Source organism: Loxodonta africana, chromosome 6 (assembly GCF_030014295.1).
Source record: "Loxodonta africana isolate mLoxAfr1 chromosome 6, mLoxAfr1.hap2, whole genome shotgun sequence".
Lineage (NCBI taxonomy): Eukaryota > Metazoa > Chordata > Mammalia > Proboscidea > Elephantidae > Loxodonta > Loxodonta africana.
In genome coordinates, this window is record NC_087347.1 from 56,827,851 (window position 1) to 56,848,913 (window position 21,063).

General features: G+C 37.2%; 1 protein-coding gene across 7 annotated transcripts in view; it reads right to left on the reverse strand.

Annotated features, from left to right (window-relative positions):
- Positions 1-21,063, reverse strand: part of PMS1 (PMS1 homolog 1, mismatch repair system component) — a 130,632-nt gene that overhangs the window by 58,944 nt on the left and 50,625 nt on the right. For 5 of the 7 annotated variants that reach the window (XM_023542752.2, XM_064286896.1, XM_023542761.2 and 2 more), the window contains 2 exons: positions 18,637-18,800; positions 2,651-2,767 (listed from right to left, as the gene is read on the reverse strand). In XM_023542752.2, coding sequence (XP_023398520.1) covers positions 2,651-2,767; positions 18,637-18,800 — 281 coding nt within the window. The remainder of the gene's footprint in view (positions 1-2,650; positions 2,768-18,636; positions 18,801-21,063) is intronic. The other 2 variants (XM_064286894.1, XM_064286895.1) reach the window with 1 other exon arrangement.

Below are 21,063 nucleotides of genomic sequence, written 5' to 3' on the forward strand. Positions count from 1 at the left end.
TGTCTTTCCAATCCAGAAAAAGGGCCTCAGTGGCCAAGCTTTACAACCTGAAGGTACATAATGAAGAAAAAACTGGTGTGAGGGGGGTAATCACTAGCAGTTGGCAAACAACTTAAGGTTGCTTTTGGCCAGGAATGGGAAAGGGTTCAAAGAAACTCTGATGAAGGACAACTCTCCATCTTCAACCAAACAAACCCAGAAAACATGGTGTGGTGACAGACAGCTGGTGATAGATAGCAACAGAAATACATGCAGACACACAGTGCAGGAACAGAGAGGAATTCAGTTAAATAATCACTTTCACCAGAGTGACACTCAAAAGTTTATCATTTTGGCAGCCCACGGAACTGGAATCACTCATCAACACAAGCTTTCCAAATTTCCCCATTCTTCATGCAAGAACAGCCATATGAAAGTGCAGCAAAAACACAGGTTATCTATGATAGACTATCAGTAGCCCTTACATGATTCTATCTTGAGAAAATAAAAAAATCAACGGGCAAGTATAAATCTGGCAATACATCTCAATACAGATCAGAGGTAAAAAATTCCCAAATGTAGGACTACTTCATGTGACAGTACCATCCACACATGGAACCACAGCTTACCAAGGTCTAGATCAGTACTTGGGATCTTGTTTAAAGGCAGATTTTGATTGAGTAGGACTGAGATTGGGCTTGACATTCTTTATTTCTAACAAGCATCCTGGTGCTGCTAGTCTTCAGACCAAACCCTGACAACTAGCATCTCTAGGGCATGCTTCCAGAGATACCATGTCTGGATGTCCTGTCGTAAGCTGCCCAGGTTACCAGTACAGGTAGTAAAGTCCCACAAAGCTACAGGGGACCAAGCCACAGCAGGAATTTAGACAATACCCTTGCTATTCTAAGTTTTAGCCAGCATGACCAGTCTAAGGTGGCATTGGGGTGTGTCAAAACTATTAAACAAGTATTAAGGGAGCTCTGAACAACAGGACCCATGTGAGATCATGGCCACTTTCTAAGCACTGTAGCTGTCCATCAAGGCTGGCCTGACTTGTTCCTCAGGCAGAGAGTGCGCTAGGACTAGGTGTTAATTGAGCACAGGCTCTCATCCAAAACTCTAATAAAATGATAATAATTAAGAACTCAATACTGCAGAGACATTAGGAGGGGAACCAGAAGCAGAAGAAAGATTTCAATACATTATAGAAGAGAGGAAGAGTAGAAAAGAAAATCTGCCTAGCAGAACTCCAGAGAACCTTCAGGCTAAAAGTTAGGAGATGACAACAAAATTCTTCTATAAAGAAACTGAATAAGGACAATGTGTTATAAACCAAAATTGCAATTAATCTAATGTTGTACTAGAAAGAAAAATGAGAGTGAAAGAAAGAGAATGGGAGGAAATGGAGAAGAGGAAAGGGGTAGAATGAATTTCCTGAGAAGAACTAGGGTAAGGAATATGGATGCCAGTGCACAGGGTAAGTTCCCACCTACCCCATATGGAATTTGTGATTCCTCCAGTCTCTGGGCCAGGATCATCAATCCTTAAGTACAGCTTGACAGTTACCAAGTCCAGCCATAAACCCAGAGTTCCAAACAGACTTCCTATTCATGGGAGAAACCTCAAGAAGATGAGAAGCTTAGAGAAAAAAGATCTGATAAGAAAAATAACTGACCTCCTAAGAAACAGAGAGAAGTCAAAGAATAAATGAATTAAAAACCACAATTTAGTATCTTAAGAGATTCGAGATTTTGTACACATAAAACAGTAAGAAGTTATGAAAAAGCAATAAGAACTAAAAAACAAAACAAAAACCTGCTCTTAGAAATTAAATAAAACTTTCAAAATAAAAAAAAAAGCACTCAGTAGGAGGGCTGAAAGATAAAGTCAAAAAAAAAGAGAGGGAAATTTGGACACAGAGACACGGAGAAGACACACAGAAGGAAGATATCTTGTGAAGATGGAGGCAGAAATTAGAAGAACGCAATTATAAGCCAAAGAATGCCAAGGATTGTCATTAATCACCAGAAGCTAGGATGTCAGTAAGAAGGATTCTTCTCTAGAGCCTTCAGGGGGACTATGGCTATGCTGACGTGATGTTTGGACTTTTAACTTCCAATACTATGACAGAATACATTTCTGTTGTTTTAAGCTACAGTTTGTGGTAATTTGTTACAGCAGCTGTAAGAAACTAATACAGATTGATAACATGAAAGTACAGCTGGCAAGACTGAAAGAGGAAAGAACAAATAAAGGGAAGAGCAGAGGTGTTAACCTCACCCAGTTCTAAATCAAGAAGTACTGTGTAAAGCTGACAGATCAAGTCAAGGAAGTTATATTTAGCATGGGAAAGTGAGGAAAAGAGGAAGCAAACTCAATTCTCTTCCTTTCATAGTGAAAAGTAAATAGATAAGATTCTAAATTAAAAATTAATTAAAAAAAAATCAATGTCAGCACAATACTTAAAAACCAAAAAGGTAAAAACAGAAGGAAGGCTCAGGGAGGAAGGATTAATATAAACACTACATGTACTTTCTTTTCAACCTTGTATACACATTTAATGAAAATGTTAAAAGAAAAAACTTATCACCTCAAACCCCAAAAAGGGAAATATCTTAACAGCTTCATTAAAAAATCAGAATAATTAAAAGACATTTTTGTTGTATACCTCAGACTCTTCAGAGTGGTGCTGAAAGGATTCCATATTGCCCATAATGGCAGTTCCCAGAACAGACATAAGAGCCATCTTGTGATCTGATACTCTGGTTTTCTGCCAAATAACTGCCTAGGGACAAAATGACACAGACAACTTTTAACACAACTTAGGTTTACTAAATTCAACTTTTAATAGTATTCATTTAGCATTCATCCCTAGCATATATTTTTAATATCATTTAGAAAAGATTTATGAGCTATAAAGTCTGACAGAACAAACCGTGGTTCTGAATTTTGGTAGTTGTATATGTTACAATGCACAATTTACTTAACTTCCCTGAGTCTCAGCGTTCTCCTTTCTACAAAGTGACTAAGACTATTTCTTTCCTAGAGTTGTTGGAAGATTAAGACATATGTAGGCCAGCACTCAGGCCAGTGCCTGGAATAAAGTTTCTTTAAATATCCTCTCCTCTCCTGAATCCCAAACACCCTCCTCAGAGTATATTTAAATTAAATCTTTACTCCAAATAAGATTTTTTTTGAGGATGGACAGCTATGCTATAGGACTTACGTAAATATTAGTCAAACAGGGAAAAATGTTGTTTAAAATTATCTTTGTAATTCCCTTTTATATACAGAGAATTCACAAAAAGCTAACTGAACTTCAGAGACATTAAAGTTGAATATGAGCTTGGATTCTTTTCATTGCAGGTACACAGTAGTGTAGTTTAAGAGAATCATGATCAGATTTGATATAATATAATTTCTTCAGTTAACAAGCTCCAACTATACTCAGATTCCTCAAGAAATTATCAATGCAGATACAACCAATTCATTCATTCAACAAATATTAACTTAGCACTTCTTAAAAAAAAACCATTGCCGTCGAGTCAATTCCGACTCATAGTGACCCTATAGGACACAGTAGAACTGCCACATAGGGTTTCCAAGGAGTGCCTGGTGGATTTGAACTGCTGATCTTTTGGTTAGCAGCCATAGCTCTAAACCGTTATGCCACCGGGGTTTCCAAGCACTTCTTGGGTAGAGAAAAAAATGTGTGAAGGGCAAAGAAGAGGACATTAAAGATCATCAACATTCAAGGGGCAGGCAGAGGAAGAAGAGGAGACTGAAAAGGAGTCACTAGAGGCAGGAAGAACAGCAGGGGAGTGTGGTGAACAGGACAAGAAAGTATTATAAGAAGAAAAAAGCCATCCTATGTGTCCAACATTGAGAGATCAAAGTAAGAACAGAGATGTGACCACTGAGACCACACACGTGAGAGTAGTTTTAGGAGAAGTGAACAAAGTCAGATTTCAGTGACTTGAATAGTGACTATAAAACCCAGTGCCATCGATAGGAAGGACATTAAAAAGTAAACCTAGACAGCTGTCTTTGAGAAAGTGTGGCATGAAGTACAAGCAGAGATAGAGCAGTAACTGCTGGCAGGTATGGATCACGGGGGAGTCTAAATATGACAGGTTTGAACAGGAGGCAATGAGGTTCAGATGCAAATAGGTTTGTAGATTCAGTGGTTGGAGGCTGAGAAAGTTCCTCTTCATTCTCTTCTATTTTTTGTGAGTATAATGAAAAAGAGAGGTCATTTGTTGAGAGTGAAAAAGACAATGGTTCAGAGATTTAAGAACTGTGGAGAAAGACTGAAATAGCCTTTGTGGGATACTAACAAAAGATAAAGAATTGCCATGTAATACTAAAAGCCCCCTTGAGATGGACTATCTTTAATATTGCTTAGAAGACTCTAGAAAGACACTACCCACATCAAAAAAGTAGTTTTCAATGAACCAAATCTGTAAAAACTGAGGAAAAAGATTCTGCTTCCCTTCCTACACTGTGTATGGTTGCATCGTTTAACCACCTTGACGACCAATGAAATTGGCACACTCTTGGATAGGGGCCCAGGAGATTCTATAGTCATGTTTTAAAGCTTAAAAAAGGCAGAAGTCTATGACTCAGAGAGAGACTGGATCAAAGGATTCTGGCCAAAGGAAGTCCTTAACAATGACCAGGAATAAATGTAGGTAAGTAGTGATGATAACGATATATACTAAAATGAAAGATAAAGTAAATCAACTTATGTTGTTCTCTACTAAATGGCATGTTTTATGGATTAAATTGACTCCCTCTCCCTGCAAAGTAAGTGCTGGAATCCTAACCCCCTATAAGTATGGATGTAATTCTGTTTGCAAGTAGGATTTTCTTTATGTTAATTAGATTATACCCGACTAGGGTGGGTTCTAAATCCAATTACTTCTAAGGTTTAAAAAGAGCAGATCAGACACAGAGGCAGATACATGGGGGAAGACAGATGCCATCTGAGGATCTTCTACAAGCCATGGAACTGTAAGAAAGCAGGGAATGCTCCAGGGCTATCAACAAAGAAGGAATTGACACAGCCAAGACCTTGATTTGAACTTTTAGCCAGCAGAACTATGAGAAAATAAATTTCTGTTCTTTAACGGCACCCACTTGTGGTATTTGTTACAACAGCAGTAGCTAACTAAGATGGCATGTCAGGGGATAGTAGTGAAGCTAACATTTACAGGAATTATTTCTCTGATTTTTTAAGGTAAACCATTTACAAACTTTGGTGCTTTAGCCAAGTACTGTAGCCAAGAATTGCTGGCCTAGAGAATAGAATCAGCACACTGGTAAGAGGGAAACAGAAGATGGGAATAGATTAAGAGATAAAAAATAGACTTGATGTAACTTGGTGACTAACTGCACGTGGAAAGAAAAGGAGAAGAATCACAAATGACTCCTCAGTCTCTGACTTGGGAAAACAGAATGTTATTAGTATTAATTTAAGAAACCCAGAAGAAGAATAGGTTTGGTGGCAGGAGGGAGATGAGTCCAATTTTTTCACTGTTCAATTCCTGGCACAGAGAACAGGGCCAGGTACCCAGTAGTGCTCAATAAACACTTATTTGTTGAAGGTGCGAATGAGCGGATATTTTCCTAGGGAAAAGTAACCTCAGTGGAGCTGAAAACTAGCTCTTTGTTTTTAAAGATTAAGACTGCTGATTGTCACACCACTATACCTGTTAGAATTATAGTCTTTGTCTACTACTTTACTTTATGAAATCTAAAGCAATCTTCGCCTCTTTTTCTTTTCTTCCTTTCCTTTTCTCTTTCACAGTTACATGGACATACAATAATTCCGAAACCATACAATCCACTCAAAGTGTACAATTCAATGGTTTTTAGTATATTTACAGAGCTGTGCAACCACCATCACAATCTAATTTTAGAATAATTTCATCACTCTAAAAAGACCCTCTCCCCAACCCTGTTGTTGTTGTTATTAGGTGCTGTCCAGTCAGTTCTGACTTACAGCAACCCTCTGTACAACAGAACGAAACACTGTCTGGTCCTGCACCATCCTCACAATTGTTATGCTTGAGCCCATTGTTGCAGTCACTGTGTCAGTCCAGCTCACTGAAGGTCCTCCTCTCTTTTGCTGACCCTCAACTTTACCAAGCCTCATGTCCTTCTCCAGGTCCCGGCCCCTCCTAATAACATGTCCAAAATATGTGAGACAAAGTCTCACCATCCTTGCCTCTAAGGGGCATTCCAGCTGCACTTCCTACAAGGCAGATTTGTTTGTTCTTTTGGCAGTCCATGTCCATTCAATATTCTTCGCCAGCACCGTAATTCAAAGGTGTCAATTCTTCTTCAGTCTTTCTTATTCACTGTCCAGCTTTCACATGCATCTGAGGTGACTGAAAACACCAGGGCTTGGGTCAGGCGCACCTTAGTCTTTAAAGTGTCATCTTTGCTTTTTAACACTTTAAAGAGGTCTTTTGCAGCAGATTTTCTCAATGCAATTCATCATTTGATTTCTTGACTGCTGCCTCCAAGGGTGTTGACTGTGGATCCAAGTAAAATTAAATCCTAAAATTTCATCTCTTCTCTGTTTATCATGATGTTGCTTATTGGTCCAATTGTGAGGATTTTTGTTTTCTTTATATTGAGGTGTAATCCATATTGAAGGCTGTAGTCTTTGATCTTCATCAGTGAGTGCTAAAAGTCCTCTTCACTTTCAGCAAGCAAGGTTAGGTTATATCATTTGCATATTTCAGGTTGCTAATGAGTCTTCCCCCAATGCTGATGCCCCGTTCTTCTTTATATAGCCTAACTTCTCGGATTATTTGCTCAGCACACAGATTGAATAAGTACGGCAAAAGAACACAACCCTGACACACATCTTTCCTGACTTTAAACCACGTTGTATCCCCGTGTTCTGTTCGAATGACTGCCACTTGATCCATGTACAGGTTCCACATGAGCACAATTAAGCGTTCTGGAATTCCCATTCTTCACAGTGTTATCCATAATTTGTTATGATCCACAGACTATGCCTTTGCATAGTCAATGAAACACAGGTAAACCCTAACCCCAACCCCCAACCCTAGGCAGTCACTAATCTGCTTTATCTCTAAGAATTTACTGTTTCTATAAATTCACCTATTTTGGGCATTTCATATCAGTGGAATCATACAATATATGGTCTTTGTAACTAGCTCCTTTTACTTAGCATAATGCTTTCAATGTGTATGCATGTTGTAGCACGTATCAGCACTGCATTCCTTCATATGGCTGAATAAATTGCATTGTATGGATCCTTTCATCAGCTGACGGACATCTGAGTTTCTACTTTTTGGCTATTATGAATGATGCTGCTATGAACATTTTTATACAAGTTTTTGTGTGGACATATGTTTTCATTTCTCCTGGGTATATATCTAGGAATAGAACTGTGGGGATAAATGGCAGCTCTATGTTTAATCTTTTAAGGAACTGCCAAACTGTAAGCTTTCCTTGTATGTGTTTCTGTATGTATGTGTACGTGTTTATGTCTCTAAAAAGAGAAAGTGAGGGTTTCTGCCATTATGTCTTTTGTTTTAAGCCAGCTAGTACCTAATGATTTAAGGGGAAATATTAAAAATGACAGAAACTATGAGAGTCTGAATAACCTGCAACTGTATGGGACTGAAATGCTCTCTGCTTCATATGTTACACATCACAAATTACTTGTAACAAGAGTTGAGCAGCAAAAACTTTTCACAAAGTTTATCTCTTTAAGACTATGCCAGCTCTTTGACATTGGAATACTTGTTTAAAATAAAGAAATCAAGAAAATATTTCAAGAAAAGTAAAGCTTGTGATGTTACTAATGTAAACATTATGCTGTTTATTTTAGTTTATATTAGAGTGACGCCTCAGGTACAGATATAAATCTTAGCTGCTGATTAATACAAGGATGCTATTTCACTGCCTGACCTGCTGAATAGCTAGTATACAGGACTGTAAAAAGATCACTTCAGGAAACAGGTCTGGAAAAGTTGTAACATATGAGAATTATTAAATGTGAATTTCAAAAAAAAAGTGAATACTGCTAGCAGTTCGGGAATATTATTTCATAGTAGTCAATTATTGCATCAGGTCAACGGGGCTAATTTAGGAGCATTTTCTAAACTAGTTACAGTTGGGCTAGCAACAGATAATAAAGAGATCAGCCAACAAGTTAAATCTTCAGTATGAGGCAATTTAGATGGATTTTCAAAACAGAATCCATTATTAAACAACCAAACAATAAAATATGATAATTAAAAATTCAGGGATCTAGAAGGAATTAAATTTTTTTAAATACTACATTTTCTATAGTAAATTGTTTTTACTTTGCTTTTTTTATCATTTCCTCAATCGTATATTCTTTTCAAAAATAGAGTTTTCTTTTCATTTCCTGAATTTTTTTTTCACATATTTTACCCTTAGGCTGAAAGCTAAACATGTGCTAAGAATACACACACATCCCCCATATGTTTTCTATCTAGGTCACACAAAGTTGGAGCATCTGAACGTGCCAAGTAAGAATTTGACTCTACTCACTACGATGACAGTGCAAAAACACCTCAATCAAAAATATATTATTACATGCACACCATCTTAGGTTTGATGAAGTTAGTCAAATATATCTTACCCCTGGTTCCTACCTTCACTGACATACACGTTTGAAGGAAATTAAGTTAAATGTAAATAGTATTTAATTAGTAAACCTCAATCGTAAATGCAATTTGTGGCAAATGGGAAAACACAAGTAGATAATGCACAATTAACTAAAAATGTAATGCTAAGACTGTCTAAGCAAAGGTGGTAACTTCTAGAATATGAAATAGAATATACATTTTTGGCATACAGTGCAACCAAATTTTCATGCACAGATTGACATTTGTGTTTCCTGAAAACCAGAAGTTAACCACTTCCAGGGTCTTACAGAGTTAATACAGTTAGATCCATATCTGCTGTTACCTACTCCTAAATACCTCTTTGTACTGACTGTACAGAAAAAGAAGAGGGATGCAAGCACAGTATAAGCAAAAGGCAGTTTTTCCACACTGGCAGTATGACAACAATGTGAGCTGTAACAACTTATCACTATGACATTGCCAAATGTTTTCAATTAAGTATAAAATTATGAATTATCCCATCATAATATCTTCTGTTAAAGAACAATATCTTGTTAATAAAAATATTAACATCATCTGATTCTTGTAAGTAGCCTCAAACTTTCAAAAAGGATTCTTTCTTTGAAGAATTTATTCAGCATATTTCTGAATTTAAAATCTGTCTTTTTTTTACCCTGCTTAAATGTTTCCTTTTTTATTTTATATTCTTTTTTTGGAGGAATAAAACATGCATAATTTTTTTCCCTGAAGGTTACCAAGAAATTAGTAACAATGAAAGACAAAGGTGAGAGAAATGTTTTCATTCTACCTTTTCATACTTCTAGTTTTTGAACCACGTATGATCTATTAAAAAATCTAAATGATAAAATTAAAAAATATAAAATTCTTCTTTGTGTACCTTTTAAAGGAAGATTATAGATACTTCTAACTTTCTGTCTTGAAAAACAAGACAAGATTATTTCCAAATTGTAACCAAATCCCATCCTAGCTATATCAAAAATCTTTTTCTTCTCCAGGTCCTCTTCTCCACACCCTGTGCAACTGCCTGGACAACTGAATAACTTCCTCAACTATACAAAGACTAAACATATTTTGGTCTATCCTCTAAATGACAAAAGAATTATTTTGATAATCTCCTACTGAAACTCCCTATTTGGCTCCCTTTCAGCCACCTGGCAAAAGGAAATCCACATTCCCATATATGGTACACAAGGTCCTTTAGAATCTGAACCCCAGCAACCTCTCCAGCCTCATCGCCTACTTTAAATATGTATTTCACATGGAACTGTAAGGGGCACTGAATAACCCAATCTTGAAAAGGAACAACAAAGTTGGATTCCCGATTTCAAAACTTACTACAAAGCTACAGTTAAAACAGTGTAGTACTGGCATAAGGATACATAATGGAATAGAACTGAGAGTCCAGAAATAAACCTGTACATGTATGGTCAACTGGTTTTCATCAAAGGTGCCAAAATCTTTCAATGGGGGCAAGAACAGTCTCTTCTACAAACGGGGCTGGGACAACTGGATCTCTATGTGCAAAAGAATGTAATTGGCCCCCTATCTGATCCCACACACAAAAATAAACTCCAAAATGGATCAACAACCTAAACACAAGAGCTAAAACTATAAAACTGTTAAAAGAAAACACAGCGGTAAATCTTCAAGATTGGGGATTTGGCAATGGATTCTTAGCTATAACACTAAAAGCACAAGCAACAAAAGAAAAAATAAATTGGGCTAGATCAATATTAACAACTTTTGTGTACCATGTAACATTAAGAAAGTAAAAAGACAGCCTACAGAATGGGAGAAAATATCTGTATTTTTATATAACTGATAAGGCTCTACTATCCAGAATATATCAAGAACTCCTACAACAACAACAACAACAAAAAAAACCAACACAATTAAAAAATGGGCAAAGGACTTGAATAGACATGTTTTCAAAGAAGATACACAAATGACCAAGAAGCACATGAAAAGATGTTCAAAATCATTAGTCATTAAACCCATTGCCATCGAGTCAATTCCGACTCACAGCGACCCTTTAAGACTGAGTAGTCATTAAAAAAAAAAAGTCATTAGGGGAATGCAAATCAAAACCACAATGAAATACCACTTCACACCCACTAGGCGCCTTGATGGCATAGGGGTTAAGAGTTACAGCTGCTAACCAAAAGGTCAGCAGTTTGAATCCACCAAGCTGCTCCTTGGAAACCCTATGGGGCAGTTATACTCTGTCCTACAGGGTTGCTACGAGTTGGAACTGATTTGACAGCAACGGGTTTCAGGATGACTATAATCTAAAAAACAGAAAATAAATGTTGGCGAAGATGTGGGGCAACTGAAACCTGTGTATATTGTTGGTGAGAATGTAAAGTGGTGTAGCTGCTGTAAAAAGCAATTTGGTGGGTCCTTAAACATAGAATTACCATATTACCCAGCAACTTCACTCCTAGGTATATACCCAACAGAACTGAAAACAGGTGCTTCAACAGATCCTTGTGCATGAACAGCAACACTATTACCAACAGCCAAAAGGTAGAAAGAACTCAAAAGTCCACCAGCAGATGAATGAATAAAATGTGATATATACACACTATGGAATGTTATTGAGCCATAAAAAGGAATGAAATACTGATACCGATACATGCTACGTGGATAAACCTTGAAAACATTACGCTAAGTCAAAGAAGCCACACACAAAAGGTCACATACTGCATGATTTCATTTATATGAAATAACCAGGAGAGGAGAATCCAGACAGACAGAGAGCAAATTGGTGGTTTCCAGGAGATGGAGGGAGACGGCAATGGAAACTATCTGCTTAATGGGTATGGGGTTTTCTTTTGAGGAAATGAAAATTTTTTGGAATTACAGGTGACCATTGCACAACACTGGAAATGTAATAATGTCACTGAACTGCATGCTTTAAAATGGTTAATTTTATATTATGTAAATTTTACCTCAATTTAAAAAACAGGTTATTTCCCAATCAATCTATTGCTTCATAAGAATATTTGTATTTAGCCTTTCCTCTTTATTTTTGGTGACCAGAACACCTTATCTATTATATTTTGTTTTTCATGAGACTTTTCTTCTCCAGCCTTGTTCTTACCACTGGATAACTCATTCTAAAGGAAGTTACCCCAACCACCTCTTCTGGCGAGTGGGATTTTGTGAGCAGGAAGAGGTGGAATGGTTTGGAAGTAGCAATGAGGCACTGTGATATGAGGAATAGGAGAGAGAAAATACCTATCACTTGAAACAGTACTGGTTTCCAAGAGAGCAAGAAGGTAACTGGAGTGATCAAAGAAAAGATTAAGGACATGGGAGATTTTACTTATGACTGACCATGAGTCCCACAGCACACGATGGTACACTTCAGGAGATGGGGAAGGGTGAGAGAAAGAGTTGGAAAAATCTAATAAGCCATTAGGAAATCTAAAAAAATGAGCTCCCCAAAAAGGATTCATTGGATGAATAAAATTTTAGAGGAAGATTCGAGAAAGTCCAGTGTTAAAATTTGCACTTTACACATTTATATTTTTTTACTTTGGGATTACTTACTTCATCTAATTCACGCAATGGGTTATGCACTGACTATTACAGAGAATATAGATAAGTAAGGTACAGCCCTCCATCCCACAAAAGACTGTGAGCAGGGGAGACAGGATACAAATAATCCCAACAAAGCAAAAATGACATAATAGATAAATGTAGAAAATCCTACGGGAACTGTTAAGGAGTGTAACTAAGTCTTGCTGGGGATAGAGAAAGACTTCAGGGACTTCTCTAACAGTGTGGTGAAACATCAAAATTAGAAATCAACTGTACTATAAAAGCTGATCTCTATATGTCTTTCCTCTTTTCTACATACTATTTCACAGAACTTAGGTGAAAAGTAAAAGAAATTTAATATAATAAAGAAGAGAATACAAGGACTTTAAAAAAAAATCTATTGCTGTTGTTAGGTGCTGTCGAGTTGGTTCCGACTTATAGCAACCCCATGTACAAGAGAACGAAATACTGCCCAGTCCTGTACCACCCTCACAATCATAACTATGTTTGAGCCCATTGTTGCAGCCACTGTGTCAATCCATCTTGTCAAGGGTCTTCCTCTTTTTCTCTGGCCCTCTACCATCAGACAATGTTCGGCTGCTATTCATAAGGTTTTCACTGGCCAAGCTTTTTAGAAGTAGACTGCCAGGTCCTTCTTCCTAGTCTGTAAGCTTCGCTGAAACCTGCCTACCATGGGTGACCCTGCCAATATCTGAGATACTGGTGGCACAGCTTCCAGCACCACAGCAACAAACTGACAGATGCGTGGTGGTTAAAAAGATTTGGTTATTAATTTACAAGTTTGTTGTTGCTGTGTGTCATCAAGTCGATTCTGACTCATAGCGACCTTATATGACAGGGTTGAACTGCCCCATAGGATTTCCGAGGCTGTGATCTTTACAGGAGCAGAATGCCAGGTCTTTTCTCCCACGGAGCTGCTGTTGGGCTTGAACCACTGACTTTTTGGTTAGCAGCCAAGTGCTTAACCAACATACCGCCAAGACTCTTTGAACTTACAAGTAAAAACAGGAAAAAAAAACTATGATTGAAAATCAGCCCCAAACTAGTGGAGGACTCAAATTCTAGTAAAAAGACCAGACTTAATGGTCTGACTGAGACTGGAGGAACCCCTGAAGACATGGCCCTCGGACTCTCTGTTAACCCACAACTAAAACCATTCCCAAAGCCAACTCTTCAAAGATTAAACTGGACTATAAGACAGGATACTCTTGAAGAGTGCGCTTCTTAATTCAAGAAGATACATGAGACTAAATGGCCAGCTCCTGTCCAGAGGTGAGATTAGAAGGCAGAAAGGGATAGGAGCTGGTTGGATGGACACAGGAAATCTGGGGTGGAAAGGAGGAGTGTGCTGTCACATTATAGGGATAGCACCTAGGGTCACATAACAATGTGTATAAATTTTTGTATGAGAAACTAACTTGAGCTGTAAATTTTCACCTAAAGCACAATAAAAAAAAAAGAGAGAATCAGCCTCGAACTAACTTTAAAATATATCTGCAAGGACTTCCACCTTTTTTAATTAAAAACAAAAATAAAAAACCCAAATTTTCCAGGTTGACACTAGAAGAATAATTTCTTCATAAAGAAGGGACACTTGAGCCAAAGTCCTGAATTGGAATTGTTCTTTGATTACACTGCCTCTGCAACTGTGCCTGAGATTACAGCTGAAGCAGAGGTGACCCTTTAGCACTGGTCCAATTGTGGGCAAAAGATCTTTCCCTGGATTTCCCCATAGCACAGCTGAAACAAGGCTGGACCATTCAAAAATACATGAATAAAGGCTAGAAGGTGTCAAGAAGAATAAAATGAACAAAGAGAACATTACAAATGTAGGGCATTTAGATTTAAGCTATTGCTTATCTTCAGTTTATAATGTAATCAAAGGGTCTCTTCTTCCTCATTCTTGGTTTTCCACCTGCATCTTCAACTACGACCAAAAGGAGTACTCTCCTAGAGACCCTGAAAACTAAGAAGGAACCACACACTCACTGCCAAATCTCCATGACCAGTCTTCTGGGTTTCTGGAGTTAAGGCATTCACTGCCTCTTCTGAGGGACTGAAATTAGAAATATTCAACCTTTCAGAGCTGTATCATCATTCTTCCAGACCTCAAAAACAATAAACTTATCTTAAGAAGCCTTAACATTCATGTGATATGGGGATAGGAGTAGGAGGGAAGATATTCCTTAAACTACTACTACTTCTTTTGTAACTGTCAAGGACTTTGTTTCAATAATATCCAATTCAGCTTTTGTAATACCAGTGGGCCTCTAATTACCAAGACAAAATTCAGTTTGAGACTCTTTTAAAAATCACAAGATAATCACAAAAATCAACAATTATAAAGTATAGAGCTTTTAAATCACACATTTATCATTATATCCTGGAACAGTGATCTATGACATTATTCATGTTTATATGAAATACCTAAGAATACTAAATTGGTTTCAGATACGATAATGAGAAAAACTTCTAATTCTGGGAAATAACTGCCTTATAGAATAAAAATATACACAGCAGGACCTCACAGGAGTTCAGTTAATGCAACCAAAACTGAAAATTGCAATGGTCATCTAAGAAATGGCTCTAGCAAGTCTCAAAAAAAAAACAAAAAACAAAAAAACAAAAACCTACTTTAAATAAACTCACTGAATCTACTTGTAAATTATTTCCCTTTAGCTGTGTCATTATTCAATACGCTTTCAAGGAACATGGTGATGAAAGAAGAAAAATACCTCTTTCTAACATACCCATACTGGCAAGAACATCAACATTATCAGTATTCAAAGAATGTCTTGGCAGGTTAAACCTTCATAAAGAGAAGGAACACTATCTAACCCACGTTGTCAAAATAGCAATAGTACTTCTCATATTATGTGCAATATCATTGTTTGTTTCTTATGCAGAAAAAAAATTTTTCAAAAAAAGAAAAGACACCAGTATTGGTGTCATGTTCAAATTTTAAAAAGAAAAAAATCCTTGAGAAAAGCACATAAAGAATGATGAATGTAAGTACATTTAAAAGAAAAAAGGTTAAGAACAGAGTAGGACCCAACGTTCAAAGAGATTTATGGTAACATGTCAATGGTATGTGGAAGGTTTAATTATATATTTTAACATTTTTGAGGTACAACAGTACTATCAAGAAATGCAAAGTGTAATAATCATCTGTACTAAGAGAAAAAAAAGCTTGAAACTTTCCTAAAAGCTTGTTTGAATTCATTCCATGACTTTCTTATGTAATAATAGCTAGTATTTAATTTTACTATTTAAGATTTTTGATAATCTTATATTACTTTCATGGTATGACACTCTCAGCATACTCTTTATGGTTTGAGCTGCACCTGAAGTTATTGAAGGCCACAGAGAAATCTGTGTTTACTCAGTATAAGTTCAGATAGGGTGTCCTTCAAAAATAGTAAAATGCTGTATGTTATAAAATACTGCTTCCCATTTTCAAAGGAAAATGCCTGGATTCATAATCTTCTAATTGGTTGGGAAAATGATATATTATTTGTTGCTGGTGGTGGTGTGTGCCGTTAAATCAATTCTGACTCACAGCGATGAATGGTTAGAAGATATATATTTAGCTTCATATGAATGAATGAGAACTCATCAAATACTTCTAAAATACTCCTTTTCATTACACGAGGCAATAATCCTTTCTTCTTCTATTATATCTTTTCTTACTCTAAATTGTTCTCTTTAGTTGTATAATCAACCCTCTGTATGGACAGTTTCCTCATCCGTAGATTCAACCAACCATGGATTGATAATACTCAAGAAGGAAAAAAAAAAAGGTTCCAAAAAGCAAAACGTGAATTTTCTGAGCACTGAGCACTAATGTGAATCCACACAAATGAACTGATGTGTAGGCATACCCTGCTGTTTCACAGATCTCCAGTCTCTCTCCAGAACTCATTGTTTGAGCATTGTTTGCCTCGTGCATCTCATTCACTCACTATTTGTGTTATGCGCACACTTAGTTTCTGTGAAAAAATGGCCCCTAAAAAGAATGGAAGCGGTCAAAGAAATCCTTCAAAGTCTAAGTGTGAGGGGATTGAGGAGAGCGAGAGGAGGGAGTTTAAGGCTACTAAGGGACCGTTGGCTAGCTCTGTAAAGCACGACAGCCTCAAGAACTTCATGATCATGGGAGAATAGGCATTGGCTGATGTCCAGGCAGCATCAGTGTTCCCAGAAGAGCTCAAAAAACTCAGAGAAAGACTACCTTCCAGAGCAAGTCTTCAATTGTGATGAATCAACTACTTACATGGCATTTACATTATGTTAGGTATTATGAGTAATCCAGAGATGATTCAAAAAATACAGGAGGATATATGCAAATACTATGCCATTTTATATAAGGGACTTGAGCATCCATGGATTATATGGTATACACAGGGGTCCTGGAACCAGTCCTCCATGGATGCTGAGGATGACTGTATTTTCTTTTACAAACAGGTAATTCTTATTTCTCTTCATACTACTGTTTCTTCTGTTTTTCCCTTCCTGATCATTATGTTTCATTTGTCCTTGAAATCTTCTTAGCTTGGGGACATTCAACTTTTAATTACTAAATATCTTTTGGATCAAGAGGTCATAAGGTTATTTATACTAGCAGGATGAGTCTCTATCCATCAGTATCCCGAGGAATCACAACATGGTAGAGGCTGAAGGGATCTCATGGTATCACTTGGTTGAGCCCTATGCCAGCTTGAATAGGTGGCTGACTATTCTTTTTTTTCTTTTTTTAAGATGACCAAAGATTGTGATGATGAATACTCCACCATGGCTTGGTTTCATAAGTAATATTCTTGATAACAAGAAAACATGGAGTACAGAGAAAAGAGGACCAAAAAAAATCTAAGATCTGGTTTCTGGCTTCACCATTATTACTTACTGTACAATATAAAACAATTACTCTAATTTTCAAGTTCCCCAAATAAGTAGAGATAATGCTGTCTACCTCATGAAGTTATGCAGTTATTACGAGAGCAAAGAAAATTATGAAAATGTTCTGAAACTTGGAAAAGAACTTCATAAATGTAGCATTAAAATGGAAAGACAACATAGTACAGTTTAAAAAACCTGTGCTCCATAGGCTTCAAATCCCATCTCAACAATCTACTAGCTGTGCAACACTAAGCAAAGTATTAAACCTCACTGAATTCAGTTTGGAGGGAGAAACTGATATAATGTCTACTTCATTAGTTTTGCTGTGAGAATTACAGGGGGTTAATGTGTCTAGCATAGGTCCTGGCATTGTGTAGGTCCTCAATAAATGTTAACCCCCTACTCCTGACCAGGCTTCCCTGCTTCAACTGTGTATTTCTGCTCTTCTGTCATTAAATATTTTAAGGTGCCAATGCAGAATTTTACAAAGAACAGAATAATCAGAAAATAAGTGGCTTAGTTATCTAGTGCTGTTATAACAGAAATACCACAAACGAATGGCTTTAACAAACAGAAATTTATTCTCTCACACTCTAGGAAGGTCGAAGTCCAAATTCAGAAGGCAGCTCTAAGGTAATGCTTTCTCTCTTCGTCGCTTCTGGGGGAAGGTCCTTGTCATCAACCTTCCTCTGGTCTAAGAGCTTCTCAGCGCAGGAACCCTGAGTTCAAAGAATGTGCTCTGCTCCCGGCGCTGCTTTCTTGGTGGTATGAGGTCCCCCTGTCTTTCTGCTTGACTCTCGTATATATCTCAAAAGAGACTGACTCAAGATACAACCTAATCTTATAGACTGAGTCCTGCCTCATTAACATAACTGCCTCTAATCCTACCTTATTAACATCCTAGAGGTAGGATTTACAACACATAGGAAAATCACATCAGATGACAAAATGGTAGACACAATACTGGGAATCATGGACTAGCCAAGTTGACACACATTTTTGGGGGATACAACTCAACCCATTAACAATAAGTAAACCTTTAGTCCGCCTAAGATTCATCAAGCAATAAGAGAATTCCTTTTCATGTCAGCCTTGACTTGAAAAATAGCAAGAAGTGAGAAAATTTCTTTTAAAAAAGAAACAACTCTCTCAAGGAAGAAACAGTTTAGAAGAGATGACAAAAGAAATGTCACAAAATCGTGAACTCCTTTAAAGAAAAGAACAAGTCTTACTAATCTTCATATTTTCAGAAGCTATCATAGTACCTGGCAAAAGGAAGCACTCAAACATTTCTTGGGTGAAAAAGTCTGTCGGGAGAATCATTGATCTCAGAAATTAAGAAATAAAAGATGGAATGAGACCTATATATATTTTAGATGACAAATTAAAGATGTTATTTATATAATAAAACCAAATGAATACGAACCAGATTTTTCCCCAAAGACATTTTACATACCTAACTGATTTAGACAAAATATACTGTCTCTTTATTGTATCATGAACAAAAGAAAAAAAATCTTACAATAATGCTTACCTTGTTATGTATAAAAATAATCCTTAAGTCAGGTTTAAGAATACCATAGCTTATGAGGAGATCTTGGACTTTTTTTATTTCATCTTTACATTTTTTAGCAGTTGAATAAAATTGCTTTCTTACAGGTAGGTTCTTAAATAATCTTAAAGCAGTAACAGTTGTACCTGTTGGCAGATAAGATGAAAGCATAGTTAGATTTGGAAGGATGTTCAAATCTATATGTATTTCAGTCACTAACCTCTTCTATCACTGAAGGTCAGTCTTCCTCCAACTCTGGGAACTCAACCCATTGCTGTTGAGTTGATTCCGACTCATGGCAATCTTACTCCCAAAGAGTTCCCAAGGCTGTAATCTCTATGGAAGCAGACTGCCACATCTTTCTCCCAGAGAGTGGCTAGTTGGTTTGAACAACTGACTTTTTGGTTAGTAGCCAAGTGCTTAACCACAGCGCCACCAGACTCCTTGGGAATTCAAAAAGGCTCAACTCTGTAAGCTATTCTGAGCCCCTGCTAGACACTTCTATTTGTAACAAGACTGAACTATTAAATATGATCTCTTCTATATGATTTGAATAAGGCTAATCTTATTTCTACTACTGCAGAGAAACATGGGCTAATCTGTATGCAAGTATTTTAAGAAATCTGTTACATTAAAGCAGCCTGGAGATGATCTTTATTCTGCACTTTAAAATACAATCTATAAGTTGAACAAGGCTACACAGCATATATGATGACCTGAATTATTCCACTAAAAATTTACATATGAAATAATATCTAATAACCTGGTTCACTGTACCTTATCTTTAAAAAAATTTTTTTATTATGCTTTAGGTCAAAGTTTACATCTCAAGTTAGTTTCTCATTCCAAAACTTATACACATATTGTTTTGTGACATTGGTTTAATCCCCACAATGGCACAACACTCTCCCCCTTTCCATCCTGGATTCCTGTGTCCATTCATTCATTTCCTGCCCCTTCCATTCTTCTCTTCTTGCTTTGGGGCAGCAGCTACCCATTTGGTCTCATATATTTGACTGAACTAAGAAGCACATTCCTCATGTGTTATTGTTTGTTTCATAGGCCTGTCTATAAAGTTGACTGTTCTCTACTATGTAGTTAGTGATTTCCCCACCACTCCTCCCCACCCTTGTAACCATCAAAGAGTGTTTTCTGTGTGCAAATCTTTTTTTGAGTTCTTACAATCGTTGTTTCATACAATATTTGTCCTTTTGTGATTAATTTATTTCACTCGGGATAATATCCTCCAGATTCATCCATGTTGTGAGATGTTTCAAGGATTCTTCACTGTTCTTTATCGTTACATAGTATTCCATTGTGTGTATGAACCATAATTTATCAATTCATCTGTTGATGGGGGCTAAGGTTGCTTCCATTATTCTCCAACTGTGACTAGTGCTTCAGTGAACATGGGTGTGCATATGTCTATTCGTGTGACAGCTCTTATTTCTCTAGGACATATTCCTGGGAGTGGGATTGCTGGATCTTAAGGTATTTTCTATTTCTAGCTTTTTAATAAGGTGCCATATTGTTTTCCATAGTGGTTGTACCATTATGCATTCCCACCAGCAGTGTATAAGAGTTCCAACCTCCCTGCAATCTCTCCAACACTTGTTATTTTCTGTTTTTTGATTAGGGCCAGTATTATCGGGGTGAGATGGTATCTCAATGTAGTTCTGATTTGCATTTCTCTAATGGCTAGTGATCGAGAGCATTTCCTCATGTGTCTTTTAGCTACCTGAATGTCTTCTTTGCTGAAGTGTCTGTTAGTATCTATTGCCCATTTTTTAACTGGATTGTGTTTTTGTTGTTGGGGTGTTGAAGTATTTTGCAGATTTTAGAGATTAGACTCTTGTCATATATGTTGTTGTTGTTACGTGCCGTCCAGTCAGTTCTGACTCATAGCAACCCTATGCACAACAGAACGAAACACTGCCCAGTCCTGAGTCATCCTTACAATCGTTGCTATGCTTGAGCTCATTGTTGCAACCACCGTGTCAATCCACCTCGTCGAGGGTCTTCCTCTTTTCCGCTGACCCTGTACTCTGCCAAGCATGATGTCCTTCTCCAGGGACTCATCCCTCCTGACAACATGTCCAAAGTATGTCAGAAGCAGTCTCATCATCCTTGCCTCTAAGGAGCATTCGGGGTGTACTTTTTCTAAGACAGATTTGTTCGTTCTTTTGGCAGTCCATGGTATGTTCGATATTCTTCACCAACACCACAATTCAAAGGTGTCAATTCTTCTGCGGTCTTCCCTACTCATTGTCCAGCTTTCACATGCATATGATGTGATCGAAAATACCATGGCTTGGGTCAGACGCACCTTAGTCTTCAAGGTGACATCTTTGCTCTTCAACACTTTAAAGAGGTCCTTTGCAGCAGATTTACCCAATGCAAAGCGTCTTT